This window comes from Mus musculus, chromosome 2, assembly GCF_000001635.26.
Source record: "Mus musculus strain C57BL/6J chromosome 2, GRCm38.p6 C57BL/6J".
Classification (NCBI taxonomy): domain Eukaryota; kingdom Metazoa; phylum Chordata; class Mammalia; order Rodentia; family Muridae; genus Mus; species Mus musculus.
In genome coordinates, this window is record NC_000068.7 from 166,804,042 (window position 1) to 166,826,957 (window position 22,916).

At 47.7% G+C, this 22,916-nt stretch overlaps 1 protein-coding gene across 4 annotated transcripts in view; it reads left to right on the forward strand.

Moving 5' to 3' along the window:
• The first annotated feature begins 1,409 nt into the window (after positions 1-1,409).
• The window catches only part of Arfgef2 (ADP-ribosylation factor guanine nucleotide-exchange factor 2 (brefeldin A-inhibited)), a 92,602-nt gene continuing 71,095 nt past the window's right edge, over positions 1,410-22,916 (forward strand). Inside the window, exons 1-2 of one of the 4 annotated variants that reach the window (XM_006500484.4) lie at positions 1,410-1,794; positions 22,886-22,916. In XM_006500484.4, the coding sequence (XP_006500547.1) occupies positions 1,674-1,794; positions 22,886-22,916 (152 nt within the window). In that variant the 5' untranslated portion in view covers positions 1,410-1,673. The remainder of the gene's footprint in view (positions 1,795-22,885) is intronic. The other 3 variants (XM_006500483.4, NM_001085495.2, XM_030252278.1) reach the window with 3 other exon arrangements.

Genomic DNA, 22,916 nt, shown 5'->3' on the forward strand with positions numbered 1-22,916 from the left:
TCCTCCTACAATCCCAGCTCAGGAGGGTGATAAGTTATTTCCCTGCCGGTGAATTGAGCCAATTCAAGAGAGGTAAGATTATATTAAATGTAGGTTTCCTGGGAAGCTGCGAAGCTGCTCTCAGTTGAGTTCACTGGTCCTGAGGAAGGAGGCAAGGCAAGTCGCCATGGGAAGAGAGGAAGAGTGCTTGCAGAGAGAGAGAGAAAGAGAGAGAGAGAGAGAGAGAGAGAGAGAGAGAGAAGCCAAAATGTCTGGAAGAGCCTCTGCCTCTGAGTGAAAAGGAAGGAGAAGGGCAGCCCAACCCTTGTGCTGGAAAGTTCAGGGTTGGGAGCAGGGGATGCCAGGTAGGGACTGAGGGATGCTGGGAGAACCTGGAGGCCAGGTCAGCTTTGGTATGTAAAATATGCAACTCAGTCCCTCATCCCAGAGAGGACATTGAGTTCAAGGTCAAGGACAGCCGGCGATACACATCAGGATTGTATCAAAACAACAACAACAAACAAAACAAACAAGTAAAACTCTAGCGACAGAAGGATTACTTCTTACAAACTGGCCCGCCAGGAGCTCTCTCTCCTGTGGCAGCAGGACTGTGTCCAGGGCTGGTGTGGTTTGCTGTCAGAGATACAAATCTGGAAGAGATAGACACCGTGAATATACCTTCCAGCCTACCCTTCTTTCCCCTCCCCTCCTCTCTCTTCTCTCTTCCCTTCTGGCTTCATCCTCAGTCCTGGTTCTTAACTTCCCTGAGCCTCCTTTCCATCCCTGATTTCTCTGCCCTTCCTGGATCCGGCATCTGACCTTCCCTACTCTCTGTCACCTCTCTCATTCCATTCACTTCCTTTTGCCCATCTCTCTTCTCTCGACTATTATTACTCTCACTAATTCTTTTTTTTAAAGATTTATTTATTTATTTATTTATTTATTTATTTATTATGTGTACACTGTAGCTGTCTTCAGACACTCCAGAAGAAGGCATCAGATTTCATTACGGGTGGTTGTGAGCCACCATGTGGTTGCTGGGATTTGAACTCAGGACCTTTGGAAGAGCAGTCGGTGCTCTTAAACACTGAGCTATCTCACCAGCCCTCACTAATTCTTTTTACGATTTTTTTCTTTCCCCTTTACTCCCTCTTTCGCTTTTCTCAGCATATCTAGCGCATGCTCTTAGTCTCTTCCTACCTCCGATCACTTGCATCTTTCCTTCAGGGCTGCCCATGTCTATAGGCTTTGACCTGCATTTTCTTCCCCTTCATAGTCATTGACCATCACTCCCCTACCTGGCCCGGTTATACTACTTAGACACGCCCGGACCAGCACCACTCGCGTAGGCCCCGCCCCAACCGAACAGACCACGCCCCACCACAGGTCTACTGCCCCGCCCACCCGCCCCACCCACAGAACTCCACCCCACTCTGGCTCCGCCTCCCGGCCGGCCCCCCACCCTTGGGGTCACAGGGTCGACCGACGCTCAGCAGACGCAGCGACACCGCCAGTCACGTGGTCACGTGACGCGCTGCAACTTGGCGGCGCCGTGGGGCCGGGGCGTCTCTTCCTGACAGGGCGGCGCGCACGGACGCGGCCGGTGCCGGCCGGGTCGCCGGGCCCTCAGCCTCGCTCTCCTGCTCGCTCGCACCGCCGGCTCGCGGGGTCGCCGGCCCCCGCAGGCCGGGGCCATGCAGGAAAGCCAGACCAAGAGCATGTTCGTGTCCCGGGCCCTGGAGAAGATCCTAGCTGACAAGGAGGTGAAGCGGCCCCAGCACTCCCAGCTGCGTAGGGCCTGCCAGGTGGCGCTCGGTGAGTGAGCCACCCCGGCCTGGCCCGCGCCGGCTTCCCCACGCCGGCCGTTACCCTCCGGGCCTGCTGCCCTCCACTCCTCCCAGCCCGAATCCCACCCTCCCGTCCTCTTCCGCTCGCTGTCCCCGTGGGAGCTGGTGTTGGGGCGGCCGAGACTGGCCCAAGGTCACCTAGCAAGTTGGTGACAGCCACGGCTGGTTTTCCAGCTTCCCTGCCTGGGGCCCTTGCCACGACTCCTTGTCCCGTTTCCTGGTTCCTCCCCTCACCATCTCCAAGTCCTCTGAAGCAGTAGCTCTCGATCTTAAGTTTTTCCTTCAGCGCCACTATGCTGGTTGGGGGCTCTCCCACGGGAGCGATCAGAGCAGGTCAGAGAGCTGCCCGGTTGGTGCCGAGGAACCCCGGAGGCTTGTTTGGGAAATGTCTCACTGGAGAACATTGGGGTTCCCAGGGCGCTTCGCCTGGAAGGGATGTAAGATGATCTATATTTCAGGCATTGGACAGCGTGTACGACTTCTACTCATTTTAGGGCGGGTCCCTAAAATAAAGGTTCTGTAGAGCAAAGATACTTGTCTGATTGCTTCAATGCGGTGTCCTGTGCATTTATGACAGTGCTTCGCACACAGTAGTTGCTCAGTAAATATTTGCTGGTTGAATGGATCCATGGATTGTGGAAAGACAGAAGTCTCTAGCTCCTAACTAGGTAAAAGCTCGGTAGTTGACACCAACATCAGTCTCCTATCTTTAGTTACTTCTCGAGAGCCTGTGTAGCAGGTACTGAGGAGATGTCTATGAAGGAGAAATGGAATCCTTTGTCCCTGTGGATCTTCTTAGGTTCTGATAGAGCAGACAAAACAGTACTAATAAGTACTGCTGTCAGAAAAAAGACTTAAGTGATACAGAGGACCTGAGGTCTGCTTTAGGTTGGATGGTCAGGAAAGTAGTCTTGTCTGAAAGTGTGACATTTGAGCCCAGGTCTGAAAGGTAAGAAATGTCGACTGTGTGGAGGTTCAAGAGGAAAAAAGTTGTGGACGGAGAGCGTCAGGACATTTGACCAGAGCTGTCTCCCTGTGAATTCATCGCCCTGTGCAATCCATGGGATTTGGTTAAAAGGCCTGTTGTCCTAAAAGGTTGAGTAAACAGAAGGGCTGAGTTTCTGTTAGTCACTCTTCTCCATGGGTGCAGGAGAACGTCCACTTGAGACCTTGGAATGGATTTGTGAGCTTTGCACTTCCCGGTGAATAAGATTCAGGCCTCAAATATGTGGGAAGCATTTGAGAGTCCCTAAGGGTCAGAAACTGTTGTTGATCTTGGGGGTTGCTTGAGGCCTGTGTAATCCTGAGCAGCTAATCTTGTGAAATTCAGGGTCTGTGGAAGGGATTTACTGAGACCTAAATGTTAAAGCTTTTCTGTTTTGAAAACCAGGGCCAAGAGTTGGGTTTTGTTCTATCAGGAATGTAGGGTAAGCATTGGAAAAGCAGCTGTGAGGGAGGCATGAGCCTCAGGCTGAACCCTCCTAGACTCCATTCTTGCCATAGGGCTTCACGTTTTAACTTCTTAATTTATTTTTATTTTATTTTATTTTTTGGTTTTTGTTTTTCGAAACAGGGTTTCTCTGTGTAATCCTGGCTGTCCTGGAACTCACTCTGTAGACCAGGCTGGCCTTGAACTCAGAAATCCACCTGCCTCTGCTTCCCAAGTGCTGGGATTAAAGCCATGTGCCACCACTGCCGGGCTGGCTGTCTTTGATTGCTCTCCACTTATGCAAGACAGTGTCTTTCCCTGAACTAAAGCTCACCAATTCTGCTAGCTAGCTAGCCAGCTTGCTCAAGAACCCCCTGTCTCAGCCTCCCAAGAACTTGCGCTATAGGGAGCCACCACACACGAGTGGCTTATTTGTATTTAAAAATGGGTTCTGGGGAGCCGAACGCTGGTCCTCACACTTCCACTGTGAGCACTTTACCCACTGAGCTACCCTTCCAGCCCCATACATTCCTCTTCTTAAATGAGGTTACTGAGACCCAAGAAAAGGCCTTGAGATACAGGATAAGGGGGGCACAGGTACTCTGCAGTATTTTAACTGTTCAGAAATAAAGTCTTTTCACCTAACTAAGCACATAGCTCCTATCTTAAATGATAGCTCCTTTAAGCCAGCCCTGGGTGTGAACTCCCTAACCACTGATAACAAGCCATCCCTCCAATTTCACATAACCTAGAGTGAAGTTACCTCCTGTCAGGGCCATTTCTTACACATGTGTGTATGCAGTAAGTATGCATGTTCACACATGAGAACACGTGTGTATAAATATATAATTCAAACGTGCATTTCTACAGCCTAAATTGGAAAAAATAAATCTGAACTTTTACACAAAAAATATAATCCGAGGGGAAAAAAAAAGAACCATCTAATAATGTCTCAGTGTTATGGCCCAGTATGGCTCGCAGGACAATTTAAGCAGACCCCAGCAATGTGATATTTGATGCTAAAATTTCTGAACAAGAAATTAAAACTTGGGCTGAGAGATGGCTCAGCGGTTAAGAGCACTGACTGCTCTTCCAGAGGTCCTGAGTTCAATTTTCAGCAACTACATGGTGACTCACAACTATCTGTAATGGGATCTGAAGCCGCCTTCTGGTGTGTCTGAAGACGGCTACAGTGTACTCGTATATATTAAATGAATAAATAAACCTTAAAAATAAAAATAAGTGGGCGTGGTGGCACATGCATGTATAAAAACGAGGAAGGAATCAGGAAAAACGGCTGCAGTGAGGGAGTGGGTAAGAAATATAATGTGTTTATTTTTATTTTTTTTAAAGTAGAGGGTTTTTTTGTCTTGCTTCTTAAAAATAATTTGTTTTTATTTTATGTGCATTGTGTTTTGCTTGCATGTCTGTGTGAGGGTGTCAGATCCCTTAGAACTGCTGTTAAAGAACAAGACAGGCTGTTGTGAGCTGCTGTGTGGGTGCTGGGAATTGAACCTGGGTCCTCCGGAAGAACAGCCAGGCCTCTTAAATGCTGAACTATCTCCAACCCCAAGAAGAAAAATGTGTTTAAAGATACTATATAGATTGTCATTAATTTTGGTGAGAACTCTAAGTGACCACCGAAAGCTAGAGTGCTTGACTGATAGAGTTCTTACTGGAACCTGTTTCTGTGACAGGTTATAGCCAGTTATAGCATGTCAGGGGAGTGGGGAGGGCTTCAGGGCTTCATCTCAGGTCTTGAGAAGTCAGCCTTCTGGGATTCAAGACTTCCTGGATTCAAATCCCCTCCCTTCCCTTGCTGTATTTATAGTTAATCTTACACGCTTGTCAGTGTTGCTGTTAAAATGAAGTTACTTGGCATGTGCAAACTCTTGGGGTAGAGCAGGTGCTCTGCAGATGCTTGCTGCCTCGATTATTAGCACAGCATCTATTAGTCTTTCAGGAGTCACTTAGTGATCTGCTTGGTTTGTAGATATAATAAATAAGAGTAATTACGGGACTGGAGAGTTGGCTTGGCAAATAGGAGCTTTAGTGCTGATCCCTTCCAGAAGACTTTGGTTTACTCTGAGCACCTATATAGTAAGTGGTTCGCAGCAGTCTGTAACTCCAGTGCCAGGGCATCTAACACCCTCTTTTGGCTTCTGTGAGCACCAGACACACACATGATATGCGCTGTACATACGTGTAGACAAACTCACGAAAATAAATAAATCTGTTCTAAAAAAAAAAAAAAGAAAGAAAGAAGAAGATCCTGTGACAGAAGGCTGTGCTCCTTACAGTGCTGATCTGTTAAATGCAGTGAGGACAGGAGTTGTCTTTTGTAACAGCAGCGATGAGCAGGGTAGAACAGGATTGGAGTGACTCAGTGAGTCATCTCTCTGAGTATCAGTTGCATAGGTAGATGACTGTCCAAATCAGGGCTGGTGTCCTAGGCAGGGGAAACCAAGGGCCTGGGAGAGTATTTCTCCCCAAGGACACTGTTGCTCTTGTCCCTTTAATGAAGCCCGGACATGCCTTAATCATCTCCTGACTTTCGGCTCCAGCCCTCTGTTTGGGAGTTTAATTCCAATCTTAAAACCTTCCTTTTGTAATTGCCTTATTATGGCCCATCTTTCTCCATGTCTCTTTATATTCTGTTTTTAAATTGTATGGAGTTTGGAAGGTTAATCAAAAAGGAAAAAATAAAAAGACTTAAGTTAAATTTGGGAAATTTTGTCTACAGTTTAACTGAATCAACCTAATGATCCTCTTGTGTGTGTATGTGTGTGTGTGTGTGTGTGTGTGTGTGTGTTGTGAGAGAGAGAGAGAGAGAGAGAATCCATTTAATAATTTAATATGAACAAAGCATATGAAAGGGCCAAAGTGTTCTTGTAATTGTTAGCTGTCATGCTCAGCCATCATGAAAGTATAAAAACAAACATGTATCTATTTGTCATCGGAAACTGGCTGTGGGTTCATGTCATATAGCATCTATGCACTAGCTGCTGTTTCTGAATTCCAGGCACAGTGCTCCTGTGAGCTTTAGTTCGGACCTTACTATTATTATCTCCTCCATTAAGGCCTAAGAGTTGGAAACAGTGGTTGCACTCTGCTGAAGAGACTGTTTTCTGAAGTTGAATTCTAAGTTACATTTTTTTATTAGATGTTTTGTTTATTTTAATTTTTTATTTTTTTTAAGGATTTATTTATTTATTATATGTAAGTACACTGTAGCTGTCTTCAGACACACCAGAAGAGGGCGTCAGATCTCGTTACGGATGGTTGTGAGCCACCATGTGGTTGCTGGGATTTGAACTCCAGACCATTGGAAGAGCAGTTAGGTACTCTTACCCACTGAGCCATCTCACCAGCCCCTAAGTTACATTTGAAACCTTCTGGTCAAAAAGATTTTTTTTTTTTCTGCAGTATTCTACTCTGTCTGTTGTGTTGGAAGGTGGTTTCAGGTGAGCATCACTGAGCTAGGTTTTTCTGATTCCTGTTATCTGCACCAGTAGCCCTGAGCTCTGTGCTCCATATTCGGGATTGATGACTGCTTGGGGTACTCTTACAGCAGGAAACAAAGGAGAGTCATTTGCCCACAGCTACATAGTGGGCGGGCAAGCGAGGTTGCAGCTCCCACTTATCCAAGCTGTGGAGGATGAAGTCCGGTCTCAGGCATGCTGCTCTCTCTCTTTGATACCGGTTGAGAAGCTTGTGAGCCGTGGGTGGCCATCCATTGAGCTGTTTGAGCGGCACACTGCAAGTGAAAGACCGACTGGTGTGGGTGGGAGGTAGAGACACAGTGGGCACAGGCAAGGCTTTCTCCAGGGTCAGCTGTACTGTGAGGAGGACGAAGGAGAGGTGGATGACGGGTAGTGGTGGTTGGTTGGCTGGTTGGTTGGTTGAGCTTGTTTAAATGTCATTCAGAAGAGAGAGTTACAAAATATATTTATAAGCCTGAGTTGTGTGTGAATGGTCGGCATTTAGGCCTAGAGACATCACTCAGTACAGAGAGTCTGTTAGCAGGTGTGACGTCCTAGCCACAGCACAAAATCCCTTCTTGTCACTGTCAGGAAGAACCTTACATGTGAAATCTGAAAAATAGTAAAAATATTGCTACTTGCCTAATGTGGCACATACCTGTATTCCCAACATTCTGGAAGCTGAGGCAGGAGGATCATGAGTTGGAAGTCATGCTCTGCTACTTATTGAGCTCCTGTCTTAGAAATGACATGTGATCAGTCAGGCATCAGGGTGCACAGTTGTAATCCCAACCCTCAAGAGCCAGAGACAGGAGGTTGTTGTATTTGAAGCCAGCTTGATTTACAAAGTGAGTTCTGGACTAGCCAAGGCTCTATGGAAAAACTTCTATCTCAAGATCCAAAAATAAATAGAGTAATTAATTGAAATACTATCCAGAATAAATCCTTCAATTTTAGTAAATCCTGGTGTCTGGATTAGGGATTTTGTCTGCAAGTGATATATTTCATAGAAACTGAACTGTCAAGACTCATAACCTCTGCACATTGCTCTTTAAACAAACAAAAACAAAAACAAAAAGCAAGCTGGGCAGTGGTGGTGCACACCCTTAATCCCAGCACTCAGGAGGCAAAGGCAAACAGATCTCTGTGAGTTTACACACAAAATCTGGTCTACAAAGTGAGTTCCAAGACAGCCAGGGCTAACCCAGGCTCAACAACAACAACAACAACAACAACAAAACCAAACGAAGAAACTTTAAAAAAAAAAATCCCCAAACAGAGGGGACTCAATTGATGGCTCAGCGGTTAAGGCCACAGGCTGCTCTTCCAGAGGACTTAGGTTTGACCTCCAGCACCTACATGCATGGTGTCTCACAGCCATTTGCAACTACAGTTCTAGGGGATCTGCTGTGGTGTTCTGTATTCGACGCGTTCTCACGACCGGCCAGGAAGAACACCACAGACCAGAATCTTCTGCGGCAAAGCTTTATTCTTACATCTTCAGGAAAAAAGAGCAAGAAGCAAGAGAGAGAAGCAAGAGAGAGAGAAAACGAAAACCCCGTCCCTCTTAAGGAGCATTCTCCTTCGCCTCGGACGTGTCACTCCCTGATTGGCTGCAGCCCATCGGCCGAGTTGACGTCACGGGGAAGGCAGAGCACAAGTAGTCATAAGATACCCTTGGCACATGCGCAGATTATTTGTTTACCACTTAGAACACAGGATGTCAGCGCCATCTTGTAACGGCGAATGTGGGGGCGGCTCCCAACATCTCCCCCTTTTTCTTTTAATAAGAGCAAATAGGCCACCCATATTAATGAGAGTGGAGATAGAGGTCAAATCCCCAGTGTGTAGGTAAAGGAGCCATGTACAGGATTAGCTCTTAGGCTCACAGGCTTTTACCCAGAGCAACCCTGACCTGCTCCCGTGTCGTTTTGCCTGGGGGAAGGGAACTAGGACACTGAACCTTCATGAAAGATGACATGTCTCCCTAGAATAGGCTCATATATGCCGCAGAGCCTTTCCATTGCAGTGCTTAGCCTTGCAACTCTCTCGGGCTGCTGAAGCACACTCACTCTATCCCGTGCAATGAGTCTAGCCTCATGGGATATAAGAGCTGAGTGGCCAGCGACCTATTGCCTAAGCATAGATAACCATATATCAGGGGGAGCTCCATGTTCTAGTCCTGCAAGCGCCTGGGCAATAACCACCTTGTCTCTCCTAGTTTAGGCCTTAAGCTTACAGACCAATCAAAGAAGCAACACTAATCCACAGCAAAGTGTATCTCCAAATAATATTAATCCCACCCATTTTTTAAAGAAAGAAAATGCTGAGGAGATCCAATTGGGTAATCCTTTGGTCAGGGACAGGTCCAAGCGCGTGGAGTTGACCTGAATGATGGCAAGCCTCGAAGGGTCTGTTCAAATTCAGCCATCCAATTCTGTAACATATACTGAAAAAGACTTTTTGACAAATTAGCTGCCCTAGTAAATTTAACATACTGAATGGAAATAACACACAATCCCGGAAACTTTTGTTCACATCCCTGCTGAGTTATTTGTCATAATACATCTAGTTGTATCTGGACAAGATCTATGAGTTGATTAACCAGCATGAGACCTCTCTGTATCTTGACATTAGCTGAGGCCTGTTTATCTATGACTGTAGTCACTGAGGCTGACAAAGTGTTAATGGTGTCAGTCATCTGGACCTGTCCAGACAGAGCCAAGGCTGTCTGAATTAAGGCTAAACCCAGTTCCCAGTTAGTGGTAAAAAAGCAGGAGAATACTTGAGCATTATACATCACCGTCATTGGGAGTGGAAATGTCGACATTATCCCCCAATGCTGCTCTCTCTTTATTATTGACGCCCTGGACATCACCAAGACGAGGGACATTAGTATTCCCTTGGTCAGTCTGGATTTTTCGGGTGAGTCTTTCTGGTACCCAAAATGGGTTGTCTTCATTCTGTGGGAAAACACAGATAGCTCCCCTGGATCTTATCAAGATAGGATCCGGGCCATACCATTTATTATCAAGAACATTTTTCCATTTAACCATCTCATTGGGCCTATCTGGCTCTGAACAATGACGTTCAGCCGCAGTATGGCCATGAGCATCAATATTTAAAAAATTGAGTGTAAAGAGTGCCAAAGACACCGACACTCTTGGTGCTCGGGGTACAGTCTCCTCAAAAGTTCCCCTCTTCTGTTTTATAAGATAGGCTTTGAGGGTGCGATGCGCACGCTCAACAATACCCTGTCCTTGAGGGTTGTATGGAAGTCCAGTCAGGTGGGTCACGTCCATCTGACGGCAGAACTGTTGGAATTTTTGAGACGTATAAGCTGGTCCATTATCAGTCTTAAGGAGTCTGGGTTTCCCCCAAGCACTCCATGCCTCAAGACAATGTTGAATCACATGTGAGGCTTTTTCTCCAGTTAACGGAGAAGCAAACATGATGCCAGAACATGTGTCAATGGACACATGGAGATATTGAAGTTTTCCAAAGGAAGAAACATGTGTAACATCCATTTGCCAGACCTGTAGAGGTCGAATACCGCGTGGGTTAATTCCCACATGAGGAACTGGCAAGAACTCACAGCAGCTTTGACATTGAGTAACAATGTCACGGGCTTCTTTTCTTGTCAAGGAGAAACGACTGCGTAATGTTTCAGCCGTCACATGAAAATTGTTATGAAAATTTTTTGCAGCCTCTACCGGGGATGATAGGGCAGCAGCCACCACTTTAGTGGCCTTATCTGCCAAATCATTTCCCAGAGCCATGGGGCCAGGTAGGCCTGAATGGGCTCTAACATGAGTAATATAAACAGGAGATCTTCTAGATAACAAAACTAATTGTATCTGCTGAAAAATATTGGCAACTCTACTGGAAGGCTTAATCACTCCAGCCACTTCTAAAAGATTTACTGCATTTACCACATAACAGGAATCTGACACAATATTAAGGGGTTCTAAAAAGGTTTTTAAAACTTCTAAGACCACTAAACATTCTACCACTTGAGGTGAATTTTCATTATATTGTTTGGATACCACTTTACCATTAGCCACATAGGCACCTATGCCAGTTTTTGATCCATCAGTATATACCACAATCCCATTTTTAAGTGGGTTTCTTACTGTTATTTGTGGAAACACAACAGATTGATTTTGGGCAAACTGTAAGATTGGATGTTTTGGATAATGGTTATCTATTTTTCCTGAAAAGGAGGTAACTAAAACTGCCCAATCATTAGATGCGGCTGCCAAGGTTTGAACCTGTGCAGCGGTATAAGGTACAATTAAAAGATATGGACTTTGCCCAAAGTGGGTGATTGCTGCTTTTAGGCCTTTAAGGGCAAGCTGTGCAATTGCATCAGGATACCAATCTATTATTTTAGCTGGGGATACGTTTGGATGGATCCACAACAATGGCCCATTCTGCCACAAAACTGCAGTTGGCAATTGTGCTGTCTTAAAGACACACAAACTGAAAGGCTGCGAATCCTCAATACGTTGTAATTGTGCATTCTGTAAGGCTTTTTCCACCTTTTGTAAGGCCTGGTTAGCAGCTAGAGTAAGAGTCCTAGGGGAGGAGATATGAGGATCTCCTTCTAAAATACTAAACAAAGGCCTTAATTCAGCAGAAGGAATCTTTAAAAAGGGTCTGAGCCAATTAATATCTCCCAACAGCTTTTGAAAATCATTTAAGGTATGGAGGTGATCTCTTCTTATCTCTACCTTTTGGGGCACAATCTTATCTGGGGACACCACAGAGCCCAAGAATTGTCCTGTATCAGAAATTTGGACCTTTTCTGTGGCTATCTGTAAACCCCACTGACTTAAAGTTTTAAGTAGAAAAGGATATGCCTTTTGTAGCATGGTAAGGTCTTTATGGCACAGGAGGATGTCATCCATGTAAAGGAGCAAAATTAAAGAGGGGAACTGTTCCCTCACTGGCAAAAGAGCTTTTTGCACATAAAGCTGGCACATTGTAGGACTATTGGACATTCCCTGTGGTAAGACCTTCCATTGATACCTCTTATCAGGTTTAGCAGAATAAACTCTCTGACCCGTTAACAAGTCAAAAGTCCAATCTCTCTGCTCTGGAGTTAAAGCAGCAGCGTTTGCTCGGGCCTGCGCCTGTGCCGCCTCCTGCCACAGAGCTCGCCATTCCACATATTTGGCCATACTAGGGAGAGCGGCTTTTGCAATCATTTGCCAGTCGGCAGGAGTCAGTGCCACGCCGGCAAGCCTGTCCAACTGCACCAAGGCAAAATTAGCATTGATTCCATATTTAATCTGCACATATTCTACCGGAGCGTGGACACGCCCACCCTCGGCTCCTTCAAAGACTGGAAATGCCTGTTGTATTTTCCTTTGTTCCTCTCGGGGAATGAATGAGTCTGCGCACTGCCTCTCTGCGCATTGCTGACGCACTACGGGCTGACGCACTACGCAGGGCGGGGACTCCGCATAGGGCGGGAGTGCACCTGGTAGCCGATTGCCCTGAGGCCAATTAGCAAACTGGCCTTCGCCAGCCGCTTTTGGCTTTTTCCTTAAATGACTAGTTAGCACTTTACTTGGCGGCTGGTATCCTTTTCTTTCATAATGAGCCGCTTTTTTCTCCCAGTCTGTTTCCTCAGAGGAGGATTCTTCACTTGCTTCAGAGTTACTAAGAGCTGGCTTCCTGAGCTCATCTAGTGACGAGTATCTCCTAGAGACCTCCGCTAATTGATCTTTTTTCTTTTCTTTTTTCTTTTTCTTCCTTCTAATCTCTCCCCAGGTATTCCTACCTGACCTTAACTTTTCCTCGGGTTCAAGACCCTTGGAAAGGCCTGTATACTTACCGTTTCTCCTTGTTCCTACTCTCTCTCTCCGCTTTACTTCTGATAGACTGTCCTGAATTTCCTCTAGAATTTTTAGCCCTATCTTAAGCACTATATAACATGTGAAAAGGAACAAAAGGGCTCCTAACACTAGAAAAAGTTCAAGGCCAAACATACCTGGTAAAGCCATTTCTCACTTCCGTTCCCCAGCTGATGAGTTCTGAATTCGGCAGTTGAATCCTTCTCAACAGTCTGCTTTACGGGAACCTTTATCACCGTCGTTCCCCAGCTGATGAGTTCTGAATTCGGCAGTTGAATCCTTCTCAACAGTCTGTGTTACGGGAACCTTTATCACCGTCGTTCCCCAGCTGATGAGTTCTGAATTCGGCAGTTGAATCCTTCTCAACAGTCTGTGTTACGGGAACCTTTATAAACGTGATCCGCAGTTCTGGTTCCGGAATGAGGGATCCTCCTTGCGCCAGTCCCGAGTTTTTTTCTCGTCCCGGGTTTCGGCACCAATTGTTATTCGACGCGTTCTCACGACCGGCCAGGAAGAACACCACAGACCAGAATCTTCTGCGGCAAAGCTTTATTCTTACATCTTCAGGAAAAAAGAGCAAGAAGCAAGAGAGAGAAGCAAGAGAGAGAGAAAACGAAAACCCCGTCCCTCTTAAGGAGCATTCTCCTTCGCCTCGGACGTGTCACTCCCTGATTGGCTGCAGCCCATCGGCCGAGTTGACGTCACGGGGAAGGCAGAGCACAAGTAGTCATAAGATACCCTTGGCACATGCGCAGATTATTTGTTTACCACTTAGAACACAGGATGTCAGCGCCATCTTGTAACGGCGAATGTGGGGGCGGCTCCCAACAGTTCTGACCTTTCATGGTGTTCAGACATTCAGGCAAAACAGCACCCATGCACACAAAAGAATAAAATTAACTTTCAAAAATACTTTTGTTGTTGTTGTTATTTGAGGCAAAGTTTCTTGTATATGTATCTTTGGCTGTCTTGGCACTCACTCTGTAGACCAGGCTGGTCTCAAACTCACAAAGATCCACCTGCCTCTGCCTTCTGGATTAAAAATAGATTTAGTGTGTGCGTGTGCGCGCGCAGGGAAAGTTAGAAGTTAACCCAAGAAAATTAGAAGGCAGCAGCAGATTTCCCGGACGGAAAGTTGTAGGTGCCCGTCGTGGGCGCTGGAAACCAAACCCAGAGCTTCTGTAGGAACAGTGTGTGTTCTTGACTGCTGAGCCATCTCGTCAGCTCCTGGCTGATTGCTCTTTTTTGATAAGTTTTGTAGTCTTTCCAAGAGGGGGCTCACCTTGTAGCAACAGCAGCTGAACGTTGTGTTGTGTTGATAATCGTGGGAAACTTTGATCCTTTTAGTGATCTAGTTTCTTGGTGCCTTGCTTCTGAGATGATGATGATACCTGTGGGCCTGCCTTAAGTGAGCTGGTGCCATCAAGAAGGGGCATAGAGTGGAGTCGGTGGTGACTGCTGTTTCTTAGGCCTGTATGGCCGAGGAGCAAGACCTGGCTGCTCACCCTTCTCTGCGTCATGAGTTGGTCTGTGGAGCTGCATCCATGACTCTGTCTGAGCAAATGAATCCAGACCTATCCTTGTCTGTACTTGTCTCAGGAGACTGACAGCAGCATCCAGGCAAACAGCAAGCCTGTTTCTTAACAGAAGAGAAGAGCAGACCTGTGAGAAGGTGTGCTTCCTCACAGGACCACGAGTCCTCTCACAGGCAGCTCAGAGCCAGGTTTCCTTATCACTGTTCTCTGCAGGGACAAGGGACCTACCTGGAGACTGCTGACTGTTTTTCCTGTGGACTATCTTAGAAAATGGTTTGGAGCCTTCCTGCCAGGCTAGTTATGGTTAGGTTTTACAGTTAGTAGGGAGAACAGGCTCTCTGTGGAGGGATGGAAAGGTTGGCTTCCCCTCAGTGCTAGCGTTGTCTGTGCATATCTGCCGATGTTTACCAGTTCTCATTCCGAGGGATGTACTTGGGTGTCACAGCTGGCCTCCTGATGCCAGAGGAGCGAAACAAACAAGGACTGTGCTCTGAGGCAGCCACAGTCACACCCTGTGGCCACACCAGCAGGAAGCCTGCCCTGTAAGAGCACTGGGCACTGATGAGAAATGAGATGCAAGCGATGAATGCAGGCACAGGAGTTGGGGTTGGAGGCAGCTCAGCAGAGAGGCCAGCATTAGCAAAGGCTCTGTGACAGCAGGGTGTGGCTGGGGCTTAGTGTGCTTGCGAGTGAGGTAAGGGAGGGGGGTCAGAGCCCCACAGGGTCATGGTCACAAACAGTGGGGTTGACACTGAAGAGTTTGAAAAAGGTACTGGCACGGTCAGGCTTGGGCCACTGTGCACACATAGGGAGACTAGAGGGGTTGCTTGAGATCAAGTAAGAGGCAGTTAGCATCATGCTGGTGGGGATGGGTAGCTAGGAGTGATGGCGGCACAAGTAACGCTAAGGGGACCTGGGTAAAAGCACAAGAGCTGGAGTGAGTGGTTCATTCAACCAGCTGTCAGTGGGAAGAGGAGCGACCCTATGTGTAGGGAGGGGAGGGCTCATCTGAGCTGGAACTAGATCTGCCTTGGGATGCATTAGTCAGCGTCTCGTTGCTGTGGCGAGTATCTTAGAGGCGTGACTTAGAGGCGTAATCACTGGGACCCTGGTCTCAGTCTGGTCTCACTGTTCTGGCTGTGAGGTGAAGAAGAGCACCAGGGTGGAGGATGTGGTGGGTCAGAGCTGGCCGCCTCACGGCCAGGAGGAGAGAGAGAAGCAGACACCAGGAGCAAGCCATCCTCAGAGGCACATCCCTAAGTGATCTACTCCCTCCAGCCAGGCCCAGCTTTGTGTTCTCGCAGTGTGAACTCACTACGGATTAACCTATTGATAGAGTTAGCGCCCTCCTGAGCTAATCACACCTCAACAACTGGCTCCACCATCTAGGGAACCACATCTTTAAAATGTGGGTCTTGCAGAGGACATCCCATATACAAACCATATCAAGCACCATCCATTACACACATGAAATAGGTAGCGACTGCATAGATAAGCCTCAGCCTCCTAAGAGGCCTGGTCTAGAGACTGGAACGTGTGGGTCAGCGCCTAGTGCGAGAACCTGCATCTCTTTCTGCCTGGGCAGAGGAGGTGGCCTGTGCAGAGGGAGCTAGGGCAGAGACAGATGGGAAGCACGGGGCAGATGCAGAGAAAAATTCTGGGATTGTGGACTTGGTAAGTGGGATGCTGAGGGAGGCTAGTAAGACGGAACATGGAGGGAGGACCAGGAAGGGGGCAATGGCTGAAATGTAAATAAAAAGATGGAGCGTGGAAGCAGGCCTGTCAGGTTAGAGACATGGTCACTGATGGTCTCTTGAGCTGTTTTGGGTGGAGTGCTGCAGGTGGAATCCAGACTGGCGTAGGCAGAAGTGAAAGTAGGAGGAGAGAAACTCGGTGTGGAGAGCAGGCTGTGTCTGGGTGTGCTGTCAGGAGGAGCGGTGTGGCCCATGGAAGGTTTGTCTCTTTCTTGGTTTTGAGGCAGACTTGCTATGTAGTAGTGATTGGCCTGGTACTTGTGGCAGTTGTGCTCCGACCTCCTGAGTGCTGGAATATAGGGGTGTCGCCACGCACACCTTCAGTTTTCTTTCCTTAAGGGAGAAGACACTTGGAATTTTCTAAATGTCATTGAAAGGGGATCCACTTGAGGGAGAGGTTAAATAACACAGGAAAGGAAAAGGAAGATTTACATGGGTGTTCAACACACACTGAGTGCCCGCCCACCCGCTCCTGTCTGTCGACACATTCTAGTGGACAGCACAGGCTGGCTTGCATAGCGGGTCTGCTGGGCTGGGGAAGCAGGCATAAAGGAGCTGACATAGTATGTCAGGGGTGACCAGTCAGTACTGGGAAGAAAGCTGAGAGGAGTAAGCTAGCGGGAAATGGAGTGCAGAGCTGTCCCAGGGGCAGCTAGTGAGGATGCTGAAAAGCACCTCTGAAGTGGTGACATGTGAGCCTGGGACTGAAAGAGCCCTGGGCTATGGTAGGGAGTGACTGTGGACGGGGAGACCAGAGTGGAGCCGTAAGGATTCTGAACTTCGTGCTGTTGGAGAGTTGAGCAGATGAGGGCCATTGGCTCCCCTCAGTGTGAGCCATTTCCCACACTGCCTATCTCCTTGCTGCCTCAAAACAGCTCCCAGAAGGAAGAGTTTGTTTTGGTTTACAGTTTGATGGGACAGTACACTGTGGCGGGAGCTTGAGGCCTTAGTCACATGGCCATGTCAGGAAGCAGAGAGTGGTGGATGCTGGTACTCAGCTTCCTCTCTTCTTATGCCCAGGACTCCAGAAATGGCGCTGCCTACAATTAAAGTGGCTCCTCCTACCTCACCTAGTCTAATGGAGGCAGTCTCACAGGCATGCCCAGAGGCTTGTCTCCTGGGTGACTTTAGAGCCTATCAAATTGACAGTGTTAACTGTCCCTCTGGCTGCTGTGTGGAGAAGAGCTGTGGGGTGGGAGGGAGGAAGGGAGGGAGGGAGGGAGGGAGGGAGGAAGGGAGGAGAGGGTCAGAAGTAGAACAGTCAGGTGGTTAGTGGGCAGTGATGGGAGCCTGTGATGAGAAGAGTGGCTGGTCCTGAGAGCATGAAGTCCCCAGGCAAGCAGTAGGGAGAGGTGGGCATGGGGGATGGTATCTTCTTCCTGCCTCAGAACAAGGGGACCCTAGGGTGGACAGGCTTGCTAACAGGAAGTTGAGAGAGTCTCCCTGTGTTGGCATCTAACTTCTCCAGGACAGGAGGCTGCTATATTATCTGTGAAGGAAGGATATGATGATGCCAGTCAGTGAGAGATACTGAGGAGAGCGATGTATGTTACACATGGTGCAGAAGTACGTAGCCTCTGAGGCTGGTGATGGCAACATCATAGACTCGCCTGTTGTTGGATGTTTGCTTAGGTGGAGACAGTTCACCAGAGGGTGGAATTGTTATCTTAGGATGGGATTTTGCCACAAATTGAGACCAGAGGTCAGAAGTCATGGCTGTTGGATGTCTCTCACTCTGTCAGCAGTCCTGCTGAAGGGCTCCACCTGGAAAATGCAGGAAGAGGCAAGCTGTCAGGTCAGTCCTGGGAGGTCTGGCTGGCCAGTGTAGGATCCTCTGGGAGCATTTGAGTAGGTAGGCTAGCTGGAAAGAGAGGAGATCATGTAGAGAGACTAGAAAGGAACTAGAGGTGCCCCAGTTCCACACAGGGGCAAGATTTGGAATATGACCAGCCACTGTAGGAGGATTTGGGGTGGAGGAGCAGGTGACTGAGGGCCTTGAAGGGGGATAGGGCTGAGTTAGATAGGAGGGACATGTGGCTGTCCTATTGGAAAGATGCTGTGGTCTGAGGGAATTAGCCGGTAATGATTGTTGGGCAGGGTCAGGTGTGAGGATCTTGGTGGCCGTTGATGGGAAGGAGAGGCTGGTGAGTGGGGATGCTGCTTTCGTAGGTAATACAACACCCAGAATCCATCTCTGCAGAAGTCTGTGGCTTTCTAGGTGCAGCTGCCCTAGCCTGGGCCTATCTCCCTCCTTTGTGGCCTGCTCATTTATTGCTGCAGGCTGCCCACTTGGCAACTGTGAGTGCTGTGCTATTAGCACAGGAAGCAGTGGAGTGCAGGGTGAGCCCCACCAGCCACCGGTCTCCCAGCCATCATCCCTGTCTTCCTCTTGAGTGGTGAGTGGGTGTGGCCTGCCTTGAGGTCCTCACTGAGAGTGTATCTGTTCTGCCACCCTGGGTTGCAGAGGACGACAGTGGGCAATGTCTCTAGTTCCAGTTTAGGGCACCCAGCAGCTCTCCTGTGCAGCACTGGGGACTGCATCCCCACTGGACTTTGGTTTGAGATAAGAGCCGAGCCAAAGACGTGACACAGCCACCTGCTGTGCCTGCTTTGCCTCTGTCGGATTATGGCAGGACTTCTTTCCTGGGGTTGTTCATAAAGTAGCCACACCCAAGTCCTCTTACAGTCGGTGGGAAGTCAGGATTCTGGAGGGTTCACGAGTCATCTAGTACCAGTCAGCTGACGTGTCCATGTGTGGCTTGTAACCTGGCTGTGTTTAAGTCTCATACTCACAGGCTGTTGTGAGAGTCTACCTCTCACTTGTCCTCGTTCCTTATTCTCCCTCTTTTTAGTGGGAAAATAATTGTGTTCTCTAAATATATCCAATGCCCGTCTCAACCAGAATCATGGTATGGTGTATCTAAAGCCTGTCTTAGCCAGAACCATAGTATATCAGGATCCATCTCTCAGCTGGAACTGAGGCCTCTTCAGGGCCTGCCAATCATCTGGAACCATAGTGCATATAGACCCAACCTCCAGTCAGCTAGAATTGTGGATGCCAGAGCTGTTCCTTGGACATTTCCAGCCTGTGAAAATGGTTTTGGCAGCCCATTTGCTGATGCTTCTTGCACATGGGCCCAGAGCACTGACTGGCCTGTGTAATTAGCTCCTGGCTAATCTTGGCTTCTGTCCTGACCCTCTCTTCACATTCAGAGCCAGTGAAAGCTGCCCCATGGTCGTCAGCCTCAGAGGCTGCCTGCTTCTACAAAGGTATTGTACTGTCTGCCACTGTTAGCCCGGTGAACAGGATTTCAGGGTGTTTTTTTGTTTTTGTTTTTGTTTTTTTCCTCAATAAAAGTAGTTTAGGGCCAGGCGTGGTGGTGCATGCCTGTAATCCCAGCACTTGGGAGGCAGAGGCAGGTGGATTTCTGAGTTCAAGGCCAGCCTGGTCTACAAAGTGAGTTCTAGGACAGCCAGAGCTATACAGAGAAACCCTGTCTCGAAAAACCAAAAAAAGGGGCCTAGCAAACACAGAAGTGGATGCTCACAGTCAGCTAATGGATGGATCACAGGGCTCCCAATGGAGGAGCTAGAGAAAGTACCCAAGGAGCTAAAGGGATCTGCAACCCTATAGGTGGAACAACATTATGAACTAACCAGTACCCCGGAGCTCTTGACTCTAGCTGCATATGTATCAAAAGATGGCCTAGTCGGCCATCACTGGAAAGAGAGGCCCATTGGACACGCAAACTTTATATGCCCCAGTACAGGGGAACGCCAGGGCCAAAAAGGGGGAGTGGGTGGGTAGGGGAGTGGGGGTGGGTGGGTATGGGGGACTTTTGGTATAACATTGGAAATGTAAATGAGCTAAATACCTAAATAAAATGGGAAAAAAAAAGTAGTTTAGGAAGTGCAACAATTCCTAATTCTTAGCACTTAAGGGTAAATGAAAAGTCTGTGATTGTGGGATTTGCATCTGAGGTTTGCTTTTTTTTTTTTTTTGAGACAAAGACTTCTTGGTGTAGACCAGGCAGGCTATAAACTCAGATCCGTTTTGTCTCCTGAGTAACAGATTAAAGGTATGCATCACCTTGCCCAGCCGTCTGAGATTTCTTGAACTCCCTGGTAGCAGTAGTTTATGGGAGAGGCCTCCTGTTCCCCCATACTGCTACTCAGAGTGTATGCCAGTGGTAGCTTGCTTGCTAGCATGTGGAAGACCGAGGGCTCTATCCCCAGTACCCTAGGCTAACTAGAATGTACTTTTGCTTAGTCCTGATAGGAAAGGTGACTGGGAAATTCCGTAGTTGGCCGTAAACCAGCTTCCAGCTGAAGAAAGCACCTGTGTTTTGAATTGTTAGTGAAGCTTTGTGGTTTTGAGTATATATGTTGTTTTGTTTGTAGTTTACAGATTAATTCTCTGTGCATGCTTTGAGAACTAGGGACACCTGAGCTTATGAACATGGGCTTTCTAGACTGATTTCTTGGATTCATCCCAGCTCTACCTGGAACGTTCTCTGGCTCTCATTTCCTAGTCTGTAAGGTTTACAGAGTCTGGCCTTGGATTCTGGCCTGCTTCTCTTGTTGCTGCTCTTCAGTTGAGCCACTGAGCTTGTGCAGAGCCTGCATTTCGTCCTCAGCTGATGACGTACTCTTTAAGCACCTTTCCCACCTGTAGGTGTTTGTTTGCAGCCAGTGAAGTATTGCTTCTGAGTCCTTCCCATTCCTTGAAAGAGAAACTATGAGCCAGTAGCTTCGTGGCCAGGGCGGCCAGGAGATCAGTCTTATCTGGGCATAGTTATTATGGAAAGGCTGAATTTGCTTTGAGTTGCAATCTGAACTTTCTTGTAAAGTCTGGGCTTGCCCACTGGGATAATCAGAGCAACCAACATCCTGGGTTAGAGTCTCTAGAGCTGCCAGTGCCAGCCACTGAAGGCTACTGCTCTGCTGTCCCTAAGATGTTTTCTTCCCGATGCCTCTCCTGACATTTCGTGATTGGTGTGCATAGGCTTTCAAGTGTGTAGCCCTGAGTTTAGTCTTGTTGGTTTTGGTGCCTTGCATCGACAGTGAGCGGCTGTACTGGTGAGATTTGTGTATCACTGGCTTAGCACCATTGGTATCCAGAACAGATGGTTGGAGATTCAGAGACCACCAGCCTCTAGCATGGGCTTGGCCGTATCTGATGCATCTGACTGAGCCCTAAGAGTGCTGCTCCTGACCAGAAGAAAACCTTACACTTGAGTTGGCAGCAGGGTGCATCCGGTGTGTCACAGGAACTTGCAAAGCCATTGCGTTATGTCAGATGATGGAAGCTACATCCTGTAGGCCAGTCTTGTAGCCTTCTGTTGGAGGTGGATGAGTTATGTCCTTTAAGGACAGGGTCCATGTTGGCTGTTCCTTTCACAAGCTCGGGTGTCACAGGCCTCGTGGGCAGTTACCTGCTGCTTTGTTAGGCAGGCAGTAAGAATGTGTAGACCTTACCACCTCTAGCTGGCCCGGTTCCTTGACTTTCCAAGCAAATGGAACTAAGAACTTCTTGAAGTGTGTTTGGTTCTGTTAGGATGGCTATTGTCCTTACCCAGACTGCCTGCTCTTAAGAGTTTGTAGAAAGACTAGGTGTGTTCCTCCTTCTCTTCCTCTCTTCCTCTCTTCCTGCCTCCTTCCCTTCCTTCCTGCCCCTCTCCTCCCTTTCCTGCCTCCCTCCTTCACCTTTGATATTACCTGTGCCTTAGGGCCCAACATACTGCAGTACTAGGAATAGATTGGTGGGTTGGGTCAAGAGTATTTAGATAAGGTACTCTCTTGTTTCAATGGCCCTGACCTCAAAAGTGTTTAGGTCATTGAAAAATGTGGAAAAAATGAAGGGGCTGGAAAGATACCTCAGCAGCTTAGAGCTCTGAATGCTCTTCTAAAGGACCTGGGTTTGATTCTCAGCACCCACAGTGAGGCTCGGAGCTGTCTATAACTTCAGTTGCAGTGGAGTTTGGGCATCAAGCACACATGTGCACAGATATAGATACAGCCAAATGCCCATAAACATAAAAGAAAAAGAAAAAATTTGAAAAAACCAACAGGGGCCAGGGCAATGACTTAATAGGTGAAGGTGCTTGCTGTCAAGCCTGCCGACCTGAGTTCAATACCTGGGACCTGCAGGTAGAAGCAGGAACTGATGATGACAGCTGCTCTCTGGTCCTCACTGATGCCCCTTCCCCAGCTAACTAACGAAGTGTAATTAAAAAGAACCAAGCCTCTCCACTCCACTATTTAGTAACTTCCAACATTTGCCTAACTAGTTTCAGTATTTTCTTAAGCGGTCTCCAGTCTCCTGTGTATGGTTTTGCGTAGTTGATGGCTTGTGTTAACTATTTTTACATACACCTGGTACGAAGAGAAGGTAGAGCATAGACCACAGAGCCAAGACCTAGGTCCAGGTTCTTGCTCCCCCATTTCTTAATGAGTAGTGTGGAGAAATTCCCCTTTCTCATGATGCCTGTGTTTCCTCATTGAAATCTTTCTTCTCACTGAGAGTGTTTGCTCAGGGACCATTTGGTATTCAAGACTACAGGAGAGCATGCTGGTACCTCCCGGCAGCACTTTACAGGCTGAGGCAGGAGGATCTCGAGTTTCCAGTTAGCCTTGGCTACATAATGAGACCTTATCAAAAAGCACAACATAACACTGCAGGGGCAGGAAATGCTTCTATCATCTAGAGGCGCACAGGATGGCTGCAGCTTGTCAGTGGTGAGAGGGAACAGTAGTGTCCACCCACAGGGTCCCATGGGCATAAGTGAAGGCACCATGAACTTACATGCATGCTAGCACAGTGACTCCCATGGGCCACCAGCATTACTGCTGTGATAAGTTTTTGCTTCACGTTATATCAAAATCTGAGTGTTCCACAATCTTATAATATTCCTTTCAATGGTTTCTAGACACCTTGTAGCAAACAACTCTTCTGTAAGTGTTGCGTTCTCCTAATGTGCTTTTTCTTCTTCCACCAGATGAAATTAAAGCAGAACTAGAAAAGCAGAG